This window comes from Ambystoma mexicanum, chromosome 4p, assembly GCF_040938575.1.
Source record: "Ambystoma mexicanum isolate Mex_15411 chromosome 4p, UKY_AmexF1_1, whole genome shotgun sequence".
Lineage (NCBI taxonomy): Eukaryota > Metazoa > Chordata > Amphibia > Caudata > Ambystomatidae > Ambystoma > Ambystoma mexicanum.
Genome location: NC_090927.1, coordinates 572222685 through 572235929, shown reverse-complemented (window position 1 = coordinate 572235929; position 13245 = coordinate 572222685). Strand labels below are relative to the sequence as shown.

General features: G+C 46.1%; 1 protein-coding gene across 1 annotated transcript in view; it reads right to left on the bottom strand.

Moving 5' to 3' along the window:
* Positions 1-13245, bottom strand: part of AGPAT5 (1-acylglycerol-3-phosphate O-acyltransferase 5) — a 1254587-nt gene that overhangs the window by 524471 nt on the left and 716871 nt on the right. Inside the window, exon 5 of the mRNA XM_069606103.1 lies at positions 8775-8865. Within this exon, the coding sequence (XP_069462204.1) occupies positions 8775-8865 (91 nt within the window). The remainder of the gene's footprint in view (positions 1-8774; positions 8866-13245) is intronic.

Genomic DNA, 13245 nt, shown 5'->3' with positions numbered 1-13245 from the left:
GAAACAATTGTCTTCACAATTTTCCACCATGTCTCTCCCAGGTCCCAATGGAGAAAATTCTAGGTGGCAAATTAAATCTCATTATGTATAAAACTCTTAACCACTGTAGCGTACCAGAGAGAGGAGTTGGACTAGAAGACATGGTTAACAATCAACCTTTGTTCAAATGAAAAGAAAGTGCCTCACTTGCTCACTAAAGCCTTCACACTCCAGGGTAGCATCAGTGTTACACTTTTCAATTCACGTGTATGGCTCTCTTGGCCTTCAAAATTGGTACCAGTCCTAGTGTCCTTCGGGACACCTCGGTCTTGTTGCAGGCTATTCACAGGTTTTCCAACCTCTGGGCTTCTCTTGATCATCTCTGGCGAGGTTGCATCCCTTCCTCATTATGGGACTTTTCAATAGGGCTCTCTTGCCTTTCAGTGTTCTTAGCCATTTTCTCAACACTATGAACTCGGACCTTCCTCAGGTTGTTCACAGGCTCACTAGTCGGTGAATGACTTGGGGTTTGGGCTTCCCCGCTGCGTTCAACCGCCCGACTGCCTTCTTCCTGTGCACCCTGCATACCTGTTGTCTCGTGGTGCTTCTGCCGGGGAGGATCTGTGATGCCTGTATCAGCAGTATTTGTCTCCGCCTGCCACATTAGTGCCTTCTGTCGTTGCGGCCTTCTCAGAGACTCGCCTGTGCTCGTGGCCACAAGGTCCTCTCTGTAGTCTCGCCTCCAGGCTGGTTTTGTTCTGCACTCCTGCGGCAGCATCCACTCTGCAGGTCTCCTCCCTTGCCATATGGATTTGTGTTAGGGAAGTTGCATCTCCAGTTGAGGACTTCAGAATTTTTGAGAAGTCTCTGCAACAAGGGATTATGTATAATTGATTATATGGTACTGACTCTGAAGAGGGTTCAGCAGTGGTGTCAGGCAAACAAAAAGGCCTTTTCACCTTTACAACTTTTGTGGCCCACATATAAGCGGAGAGTACACATTTCACAGGGTTTCTCATTAAACATCAAGACAGTCTGGGGGAGAGACCACAGAGAGGAACATGTGTTTCCAAAGCCTGCAAAAGATTGCTGAATCCTGGAACGCAGGCAGCAAAAGCTTTTCAGCCCCTTTACCAAGTCGTAGAACGAGAAAGAGCACGAACACCGGCGAGTATCACTTCTGCAGCATGCTCCACGCGCAAGCTTTTTGAAGTTGCAAAGGAACTTTCCTCTCTTTCTCCTGTGGAAGCCAATTCTTCCTGCCCACAGATCCAATGTGATTCTATTAGTTCATATTTTACAGAGAAGATCTATCAGATCCAACAATCTATTACTACTGATAGCCAAAATCAAGACGACTCTGACCAAAGGATAGGGCTTCCTATCCCATCATTAACAGAGCCATTCCAATTTGAACTAGTTGGCGACAATAGTTTCCAAGGCCTTGAGTCAGCTTAGATCAGCATCCCCCATGGATTCTTTTCCTCTGCACATTCTTCAAGCTCTTCCACAGAAAGCAATTCCTGTGTTTCCTGCGACTATTCGCTACTCTTTCATCCGGCATGATTCCTGCCCTGTTGAAACATGCGTTGGGTCACTCCGCTTTTGAAGAAGACCCTGCCTGATCCATCTTCAGCAGGCAACTACAGGCCTATAGCCTTTCTGCAAGTTCTTTAAACAACTGGCAGATCTAATGCTGCATTTCTCATGTTTCCTAGAAATTAACAACTGTCTATACCCATATCAATCAGGTTTTAGACCGCTGATGAGTACAGTCTGTCCTAAACTCGCTTTTGGACAATCTAGCAATGCTTCAGGACCACGGGGGTCAGGGTGTTGATCCTTCTTGGCCTCTCCACGGCCTTTGATACATTGGATCACAAATTTCTCCTGGACCGTCAAGTGCAAGCAGGGATTTACGGTTTTACATTGGGGTGGTTTGCATCTTGTCTTGCAGATCGCATGCAAACTGTCTTTCTGTTCCCGACGTTCCACTTCCTCTTCTCTTTTCTGCGGAGTGCCTCAGAGAACTGCCTCGCCACCGCTTGAACTCTATATGCATCTCGGGGAATAGCCCAGGGGTAACACACTCGTCGTGGAAGCAAGATGACGCAGAGCAACACAGGTTCGATCCCCGGATCCGTGCTCCGAAACCTCTGGGTATTAATCAGGTTATAAATAACCAAATATATATATATATATACACATGTAAATAAAACAAGAGGGCGGTAGGGGCGCTACTCTGGGTCCCAGCTGCAGTAAGCTGAAACAGTCCAAAGGTATTCTCCTAGCGTGCTTTCATGCCTCAGCAATCTTCAGGGAGGCTGATCAGATGCAGATGTGCAGGGTTGAATCCCTCTGGTATGTACCAGGCAGTGGCAGCAGGGAATTCTGGTAACTGTAGTATAGAGCCAGCCGGTATCCAACTCTCCCCCATTTTCAATGCAAGCCCTCAGTGGGGACAGTGAGGGAGTAACCATCAGTATGGCACTACAAAGTTAGGCAAGAGTAGCCCAGGTGCAGACCCTCTGAAGCCCCAGTCTCCATGTAGATGTGCAAATATACATGCATACACGCACATACGTCCTCTTGTGTACCTCATTTTGGAATCTGGGGTTCATTTCTACACTTACGCCGAGAATATGCTGTTGGTGTTCTACCTCGACTCACCTACAGCAGAGACCCCACATAAATTGAGAGATTGTCTATCAGCAATAGGGAGCTGGAAGTCAACTAATTGGCTGAAGCTCAATGGGGAGAAAAGGGAGGTCATGGTGCTTTGCTCCCAGGTGTCTAAAGCCGACTGGAACTCTCAGTACTGGCCGGACTCCTTGGGAGCCTGTCCGCCCCCTAGTGCTTCAGTAAAAAACATGGGTGTGGAGCTCCTACCGCTTTGCAAAACTAAAAGTGCTTAGGAAAAATCTTCCTCTTCTACCAGTGGACTGTCGGCCGAAGGTAGTTACCTCATCGACCATGGGATTGTTAGATTATTGTAATAGTATCTACCTAGGACAACCGGCGTATCAGATACAGAGCCTTCCAGTCCTTAAAAACTAAGCAGCGCAGCTTGCCTTGGACACACAGACGCACTCTCTCTGTAGTCATGCTACGGCAGCTTCAATGGCTGCCCGTCAAAGCTCAAGTTTTGTTTAAGATTCTGTGCATTTCCCATTGAGTACTTTATAATACAGGGGCTGCATATCTGCAAACTAAACTGGAGCGATATCAACCCGCTAGGTGTTTTTCGATCAGCATTTCAAATGTTATTTAAAATTCCACAGTATCAGAGAGGCCGGATAGGGCGCTGCTCCTTTTCGGTTCTTGCCCCTATTCTGTGGAATGCTTTACCTGCTTCTATGCGCGAGATTACACGCTATCTCCAGTTTTGAAGAGCGCTGAAAATGGCTTAGTCCGCGCTCTATATATATTTTACATTACATCCGACCCGGGGAGTCCTCGTCCCCAAAGGGGGAGTCACTCCCAGTGAGGTCCCGCAGGCCCTAAACCTATGAGGGTCTTTCAGAGCGGGTTCACCTCCCTGCGCCTCAATGGGAGTGGCTCTCACAACTTAATAGGGCCAGGCACACAGATAAGGTTAAAACAATAAGACTACTTCTATTCTCATGCGCACAATGAAAGGATGGCGAGAAAATCCAGAAAAAACACCCTAGCCCTATATAAAAAAGCAGCTAAACATTACAAAGATGCTATCTTGGCAGCAAAAAAAGCTAAGCTGGAAGAGTGCATCCTCGGAGCAAAATCCAGTACTAGAGAGCTGTTTAAAATTCTGAACGAGCTGAAGGGGAAAACACAAGAGCCACAGCTAGTTGTGGGCAACGCTTGGTGCCAAAAGATACATGACAGCATGGTTCTAAAGGTCAGACAGCACCAAGAGAGTATTCCTAGCAACCCCCATACCCCTCATGTGGCATGTATGGACACTGGGACTCTTGTTTTAAAGATATTGAGACTGGTTCTTTCTCGTTTAAGCAGATCTCAGTTCTAGAACAATCTTCAATGGTTGCTAACATAAAACCCACAGAATACAAAGGGGATATCTTTCCTACAACACTGTTCTAGTATTGCTACATCAGTGACATCCCTTATGAATGTGTCTTTCCAGGAGGGGAAGTTCCAGATTGTATTAAGGAAGCCTGGATCACCCCCCTATTAAAAAAGGAAGGAATTGATCCTAAGGATCCTCTGAACTATCGCCTGGTAACAAATGTGCCTTTCTTGCTGAAAATATTGGACAAAGTCGCTTGTACTCAGTACAATGGCTTTGTTGAAGAAAGGGACCTTCTGTCCAATGGTCAGTCTGGCTTTAGGAAGAATCATGCAACAGAAACAGCCTTGGTGGAAATTAGATCTGCCCTTGCTGAAATTGTCAATCAGGGTAGCTTGGCTATGTTGCTGCTGTTAGTCCTGTCCGCCGCCTTTGATCTGGTAGATCATGATAGGCTGGCAGGCAGGCTAAATGAGGTTTGGAAGTGTTCCAAGTCAGCTGCTGACTGGTTTAGATCTTTTCTGGGACCAAAGAGAGCTGAAGTAGCCTTGGGGGACTTCAAGTCTCAAGAGGCCCTCCTCTGCTGTGGTGTACCACAGGGGTCTAGCGTGTCTCCACTGCTGCACGATATCTATTCCAAGCCTCTTTTTGATCTTTTGGACAGCATGGGTATCAAATATGCAATTTACGCTGATGAAACCCAGATCATTCTGGAATTGTCGGGCTCCTAGGAGGCAGATTCACAACTGATCAGCTGGGTTTTTGATAGCATCAAAGATTGGATGGGAAAAAACTCTATGGCATTAAACAATAAGAAGACTGAGATCTTAATTATCGGCAGTTCAGTTAAACTTAAGTCACTGGGCCCTCAATATGAGGCCTTTCTGATTGGAGGGGCTAGAATTCAGGTCTCCAGTCAGGTTAAAACCCTGGGAGTGGTCTTTGATTGCCATCTTGATTTTAAGAAACAGGTTTCTTACCTAACCTCTAATTGTACTTACAGGACTCAGCTGTTGTGGCAGATCCAGCCATACTTGTCAGAAGGATAGGGCTCTGTTAGCCTCTGCAAACATTAACTCCAGGCTCAATTACTGTAATGGGCTCCTGGTTGGTACCACACAAGGAAACGTTAAAAAACTGCAAGTTATCCAGTACGGGCCGTTAGAGTTGTATGCGGCATCAGACGCAGAGACCTCGCTGGGTGCCGGTTCAGCAAAGGATTTGCTTTAAAGCTTCCTGCTTGGTGTATAAATGCCTTGTAGGTAGCACCCCCAGCTACCTTAAATCACGGATCAGAAGACTACATGATACAAAGCAACCTTACAAAGAGAAAAAACGTGCCGTTTAAAATGAAACAAGCTGCGGTCTAACAACAAGAACTTACTCCTGCAGCCACGCTTTAAACTCAAGCAGTTTGGAGACCAGAGCCTCAACGCTGGAGGTCCAGGGGTTTGAAATGACCTACCCTTATCCATCAGGCAGCTTCCTTTGCTTGCTCAGTTTAAAAAAGCACTAAAGACTAATTTGTTTGAAGGCAGAGGGCCCTAAACCTACCTTCTCTTTCTTCCCCTGGTCTCAGACACATATCCTAGGGGTTCGCCTCTGTTATCTCAATGTTCTATGTCGTATTGTCCGTTAGCGCCCTGAGGCCAGTGTTTACTAAACATTCCATAGAATAGAAGAATGGCTTAACAAAAACTGATTATATTTGGATGTCAACAACCTAAATTAATTCTATAGTAGAAGCCAATAGGGGTCAGTACTATATCTGATCACTGCCCAGTATAGTTGACACTGCATATCATCATGTCCCCTCAACAAGATTATGGAAGCTCTCTCTGCATCTCCTAAGTCACCCAAGGGTTAATAGGGAAATAGCTGACCAAATCACATAATATTTTGCATTAAACAATCCCACTGACATTAACTACAACACTACTTGACATCAGAGGGAAGTTCTTTGCCCTAGTAACAGGCATCATGGGAACCAAAACACGTCACTGAATGTCTGACTATTGAATTTAAAGTGGAAGCGCAGCACAAAAAACAGTATCAGAAAAGCTGCTATCAAGGTTAAGGCGGAATCAGACACACTTTTATATGACCGGAAAAATACAGCAGAGCACTGCAACTATGAAGAGCTAACTGAATACTTAGCAGAGGCTTCTAGGCTACAGATTACCTCTGATCACAGAGAAATCGTAGAAGAGCCCACTGCAAAGGAGAAGATCCTCTCAGTCATTACATCTCCAAAAGCAAAGCACCTGGCCGGCTGGTTTGCAAAGCCAGATGTTAAGAAATTTGTCAAACATCAAGCGTTAAGCAATAAGCATGTTGACAAACCTTCAACCTTTGAGAAAACTTGTATTAATTCATAGATTAAGGAAAGATCTCCCAATCCATGGGGGAAGCATGGATTAATCTTATTCCAAAAACGGGACCCCCAAGGAATGCAGCTCATCCCAGCCCATTGCATTGTTGAGCATAAATGCTAAAATCTTTCAAATAATGTTAGGCAACTGGTTGGAATCTGTACTACCAGACCTGATACAAACGCAATAAGCTAGCGTGTCCCAGAGCGACAAACCTTCAAAAGTTGCTCATCTACTAGGTAAAGCTAAGAGGTTTGCTAAAGCCCCATCAATAAAAAAAGGGGCACTCAATGCTGAAAAAGCATTTGATAAGGATGACTGGATTTGTACGATAGAAAATGCTTGAGACAATGGGGTTTAGGGAGGTGATTTAAAAATGGTCTTCACAAATCCCACCTTTACAATTAAAGTCAGTGATCAATTATCCCAGACTTTCAGGTTACGGAGAGGAAATGGACAGAGTCAACAAACACCCTTAAAATACGTTCATGGAAATGTGGGCAGTGATGGTGGTATGAAGGCATATTGCAGGGAAGCAGCCCTATGCTGCTTTCTGCCTGGATCCTACCCCAGTCTCTCTGCCTTTGAAAGGCAAAGCAGGGAGGTGAGTGGATGTGGGGTGTTGATTGGAAGCTAGAGTGCGGCATCCCATTGTCACCTGGCCATGCCTGCTTCCCTGGCCTTACTGCATTTGACATTAGGACAGGAGGGACTGCAGGAGCTGAGTCAGAGGCCATGCCCCTTCTATTCTAAACATGGTCTCAGGGTGTGATGGCTTGGGACGGGGCAACGGGTGAGTCGGGTTAGGTAGTGAAGCCATTTGGCATCTGGGGTCTAAACCCAGTGCCTGTGCTTCGCCTATGGACGTGTAGAAAACACCCAATGCAGTAGAATGCAGACTTTGGTTCAAATCGAAAAAATTAGCCCCTGCAAGCATGTGCTGAAAACAGTTGGCAGATTGTGGCTTCCACCAACAAGATGACAAATGACCCCTAAATGATACGGTTAGGCAGCTGGACAGATCTGCAAGTGGTGTTTCAGAATAGAGGGGGCTGGCAGAAACTTGACAAAATTTGGGGAGCCTTGAATCAGTAATGTTTGCCTGAGGGTGACTGACCAGTATGATAGAGGGTAGGAGGATGATTCCTCCAAAAAGGTTGATGCAAAGAACCTACAGTTCGCCCAACATCTCTTTGTCAACCATTGAGATGTGGGCAAATTATTTGCAACAGAAGGAAACAAGCTTTGGATTGGGGGAGTGAGTGGGGTTTGTGGAAGATGACCATGACGATTCTGGTCATTTGCACTGTTTCGAGGAAGATGTTAATGTCATGGCTGAAATTACAATTACAAAAAAAGTGTAGACAAAAGGAAAAATGATGAAACCGACATTTTTAAACCGTACACAACTTCATGGAAACAAGAAAGAACAGAGCTACCACAAGGCTACAGATGCACAACGACCAAACAGTGAAACGCGTCAACCTTTTTGCATTTACATGTCCAAAAAGAGACAAAAAAGCACGTTTTGCAGAAGGGCAGTTTTGATACATGGTGAAGTGAAGTTTGCCCAATTAGTTTGAGTCCTCATTGCCCACCAACCCAGTACTGAAAGTGGTGTATTTTAAAGTCAACAGAGCTTCACCGGGATTAAATCACATATGAAAAACTGCTACTGAAAACAAAAAACACTCGTATATGCTCAAATAGAGTATTTGGAAAAATAGGAGCACTGCAAATTCATGCTATCTGAATTTAGCTCTTATAACCTAAAACAGACAGTGAGGCACTATCCGCACTGTGCAACATTAAGCAAAAATAATGATACCATGCAACCTAGGACTTTGAACGGCCGTAACAAAGAATCAAACTGTATAGATTAAAAAAAGAAACTCACTTAGGGTACTACATGCTACAAAGCGACAAACATGCCGTTTAAAATGAAGAAAGCTGCCATTTGACCCGCGGCAACCAGACCACTAGTCACAGTAAGGGTGCAGCTCCCCTCTAGGTCATTCTTAATAAAGTCCTTCCTTATGTGTGTGGGAGGATGAACATACCCTACTGCTCCAATTCAAACCAAACGCACTTCACATCAGCCTGAAAGGAACGAAAACGAGCACCGTCCGAATGAAATAGAATGGAACAATCGGAAAGATATGTTGATAGCTTAACAACCCTGAAAGAAGGCAAACATGGCCTGCTGCTTTCCATCTGTCCACACTTTGGTACAGACGCAGACAGTTGACAGAGCTTACCAATACAGCGTCTACTTTAGAACGAATCTGCGCCCTCTAAGGAGCTCAATTGCTGTGCTTGGAACTGATTGCAAGATATTTTAAAATCATTTTAGTTCATTTATCTTTGTCCCTGTAAATAATTCCACGTTTTAGTAAACACCATAATGTTCGATTTACCTTGGTTGCTGGCAAATTCCTGACTATCAGCAATAACTTTCGGTATCTCTGGATTGTAACGTGTGCCCTCTGGGAAAATCACGAGGTACATCTGTGGGATAAAAGAAAAGAAACGACAACATTCCAGTTATTGTTGACTGATTATATTTGAAAACAATCATGCTTGCCTCAAAAGGAGGCTTCTGCTAGGGTTGGGCAGATTGTGAGCAAAAGCGAATAAAGACATCCGGGGAGGAACTTGGGTTTATGGTAACTGTTTTGCGTTCGGTTGACAATACAATATAATAAGATTTTTTTGACAACAAAGTCTACAAGCATGCATTATATCGACATCCTGTCCAGGCTTTGGGAAATTTCACAAATGCTTTTATTAAAAAAGGAGCAATCTATGACGTGCACATTTAGAACTGCGACTCCACATTCATCTTACAATGTTGCAATATTAGCAAGCCACTCTCCCAAATGCCGACTTTCACAATCAAGTTACACTGTCTGCAAAGGACATCACATTTATCTGGGATTAACATCTGTGGTGACCTTGCTAGTTCGCGGCAGACTACTTAGCATATAGTATACCAGTAACCAAAAAGTACTACTAAGACTCATGCCTCTACGGGTTTATAATGGGTTCTATACAGCAACAATTCACGTAATCTCTTGCAACAAATGTCACTGATAATGTGGAGAAATATTATTTTGCAGGTGTATTTATTTGGTGTGGTGGGTGAGCAGTCTGATCAGTCCACATATATTTCTATTTTATTCTGTCATATGGACGCGCCACACAAAACCGCTACAATTTTAACAGTCTACTATTTTAACTGTGGTGCGCCAGAAATAGGAGTCGGACCACTGGACATTATTAATCAGAACATCTTCAACTTAAATGAAAACTCCACTTAATACTACGATGAGGTTCTATAGCTTCAACTAAAAATCTAAGGTGCTCGTCAGGACATTTAGTAAACAAAAGACAGTATGTCCTTAGTCTGAAACCTATTTTAACTAACTTGCCCTAACACCGTACACAAATGATAATTTCTAAAGTAAATGCTCCTCATGGTTCGGTAGTTAGGGTGATGTAGCTGACCCCCTGCTGACCCCCTTCTCGCTTAACAGGTCTTCAAAATAAATGTAAACCACAGTTCTCTGTATCTGGCCTTTGTCAACAGTCATCTGTACCGAAGTCAGTTTTGTTGTAGCTGGATTTACTTCTCAAGCCTTTCCAAATTGGCTGGCTTCCCTTTGTCTTCCACAAACTAGGAAGCTTCACTGAAGCAGAAAAAAAGGTTACTTTTCTCATCCCCTTCCAAGCACAAGGGATGTTATTGGTTAGTCTGCTTTCCAGAGCAATTACGGCTCTTCCCAGGGTTGAAATCAGTATTTGTGCTATGTTCAACTCTCTCTCATGGACCTCATGGCCCTGCGTTATCTTCGACTCGTGTCTTTCCTTGTTCACATTGGACCTTTATTGGGTCCTCTGGCCCCTGAGTTTCCACTCTGCTTGGATATTTCCATGTTCTTAATATCCTTCTCATATATAAAAGCTGTACTTTTTTCCCCCTTGCCTTCATCTGTCTCTCCCAAGTTGTCCCTCTGTCTCAGATTTCCTACGGACTATATGTATCTCTTCATGGCGTAGACGGCTAGCAGCAGTCTCAGTCTTTGCTTCCCTTAGATATTTATAGGGTTTTGTAATTTCATGTGTTTGTTGCGTAGCTGGCCCGCCCCCTCCCTTTTCTAATTCCCAAACTGCATAACTGAGTACTTTGCAGTACTCTGCCCAGGGAGGGTCGTGGCTCATTTAGCGGCAGACTGTCACGTTGGGCCATTTTCTCTGGCATTCACCGATGACGGCCTTCTTGGTGGATTGCTGGTATCTTTCTCTCTGGCTTTCTCCAGCAGTGGCCTTTTTGTTGTGTGCTCGCCAGTGTCTTTTCCTTCCTCGGTCGGCGTCTCTAGCGACACAATCAGCAAATTTTGTTTGGTCAGCGTTCCTGGACTCGGCGGAGTGCCGTGGACTGGTTGCCTACCATGTACACTTTGTGGTACCGCCTCCAAGCAGCAGTGGATACGTGTGTTAGAGGCAGTGTCCGCTCTGCCCGGCTCTTCTGAAGCCGATTGACTAGACATCAGCTGGTCTCCCGGCACACGTGAGGATTGAAAGGTCTTAATATGGGTTGCTGTACTGAGAGACAAAGTTCAGTTATTACAGGATTTCAAAGTTGACTTGGGGTCAGCGCTAATGTTAGACCGGAAATAAAGCGCTCATCGTTTTGACAACATCTTTGGTGTCCATATATGCAGAGAACACAGGATTTGGGAAATATCTTGATAAAGACTTGGAGTTCCTGTCTTGCAAGGGGGAGTCACTGCCACCGAGATCCCGCTTACCCAAAAACCCCAATGAGGGTTTTTGGACAGCAGGCTCAACCTCCATAGTATTAAATGGGGTGGATCTCCCCTGAGGAGAAGGGACACATTCTCTAGATTTGTAACATAAAATATCAAAGGAGGGCTTATTAATCCTCACAGGATGTTGTTTAAGGAGAGCTCCAATACCATTCAACAGCACAGACACATTCGTACAAGTCTGCATAACACTTTTGTTATATTTTAAGAGACTAACAACCTGTATGTTTTCCTCAAGTCTGAGATGAAGTGCCCTGTTTGACAGAGATGGTGGGTTCGCAAAGGGGTTCTTTATCATAGGGTAAAGTTCACTCCTCCAGCCCCTTTAAAAGAGTCCAGGATCGGCATTCTAACAGGGCTGGCAGTGCAGGTATGCTCTGCACCCTTGGCCAAGTATGGCAGCTACTCGAGAATACAGTTAAATCAAAAGGGGTAATGGAGCTAGACAGCGATATCCCCCAAGAGTTCAGCCAGCAATTTAAAGAACAAGGGGAAGTTAAAGCATTGCTATATGGCAAATGTGGTCCTAAAAAGGTTCTGTCCAGTTCCACCAAGGCCAAGAGAACTAACAATCCCAACTTCCCCATGTGAAGCCGCTACACCTGATCCCCATTCTACCAGAGGGAGGCTGGAAGGAGTGGCCAAAGCCCTATAAAAGCTCAAGGGCTCTATCAGTGGGTGAGGGCAATGGGAGGAAGAGCTCCTTTAGTGCTGGCTGGAGAAAGGAAATGAAGAAGCTGTGGAGGAAGCAGGAAGCAGAAGGCTGAAGGCGAGTCACAAGAGGCTGTGTTAAGGAGGAAACAATAGGCTGTACAGAGGGCACAGGCAACTGGGTAAAGACCAATACAGAAGTTACAGAATTTAAATTACCCAGTTTGACTAGGAGATGGAGGACCTCGAAAGGCTGGGCAAAGGAAGCTCCAGAAACAGAGAAACAGGGACAACGTGGAGAGCACTGGAAACTATGAGGAACGTGTCCAAAGGTTGAAGAAGAGTGTATCTTAGGTGTTTTCCCCCAAGAGGTTCCCTCTGTACCCTGGCTTCACAGCAGGTACCTCCTGGGCCTTATATTCACAATTGGTTCCTCCCTGACCTGGTTCCACACTTCTTGGTAATTAATGGGCATTTTCTCCCCTCTCTTCAGGATCCTGGTCGGGCAGCAGATGTTAATCAACCCTTCTGGCAGGGTTCTTCCTTTACAGCTCTGGGTCGCTGGTGGATGGGCATTGACTTCTGCCTTTCAATACCATGTAGGTAGGGGATCAATGCAGCGCAATACCTGGATAGAAGTCTCTTCAAGGGGCGCAAGGTATGGATGGCTTGCACCCTGGCTTTGTCCAAGCGAGCACAGGCATCCTCTTCCTTATGGTTTGATTGTCAAAATCTCCCCTTGTGAATTCCAAGATGGCCGCCGGCACTAGGTAGACGTGCCGGCGGCGCTCTCCGGACCCGCTAGATGAAAGGTGTCCACCACCCCGTCTACGGTCTGATAAGCAATCCTACGTGCTCCCTCAAGGCGGTGGCGGAAAAGAAAGGAAGCGGGGCGCGCCAGCTGCCACGGAAGAGCAGCGTGTAAGGTCCGACGCTTGAAGCGTTCGGGCGGGCGCCGAGGAGCTCTACCGAGGAGTGGAGTACAGCAGTGACGGGAACGAAGGAAGCAGCGTCCCCCCGGAGAGGCGAAGTGGAGGTCCGCGACGCCGGAGATCCCAGTGGATTCCTCTGCAGGGGTAGCGCACGGCGGGGAGACAGCTGTGGGGAGCTGGGGGCCGCCGGCTCCGTGCCAGTGAGGAGAAACCAGGAATTCGGCCCCGAGAGCCACCCACTCCCGCTGGCAGGCCTGAGCCCGACCGAGAGGCTGGAAGTACGAGCGGAGGCTCCAGCGGTCACGGCCTTGTTGGGGACCAGCAATGGCGAACGAGAGACAGCAGGGCAAGAGAGTGGCCCCAACCCGTTGGCAGTCCCCGGGGGAACCAGCGAGGGGGAGAGGGGAAGGAGAACCCCCCTTCGAGTGACTGACCTGAAAGTGGCGGGGTGAGGAGCCGGGCCCTGCAGGCTCCCC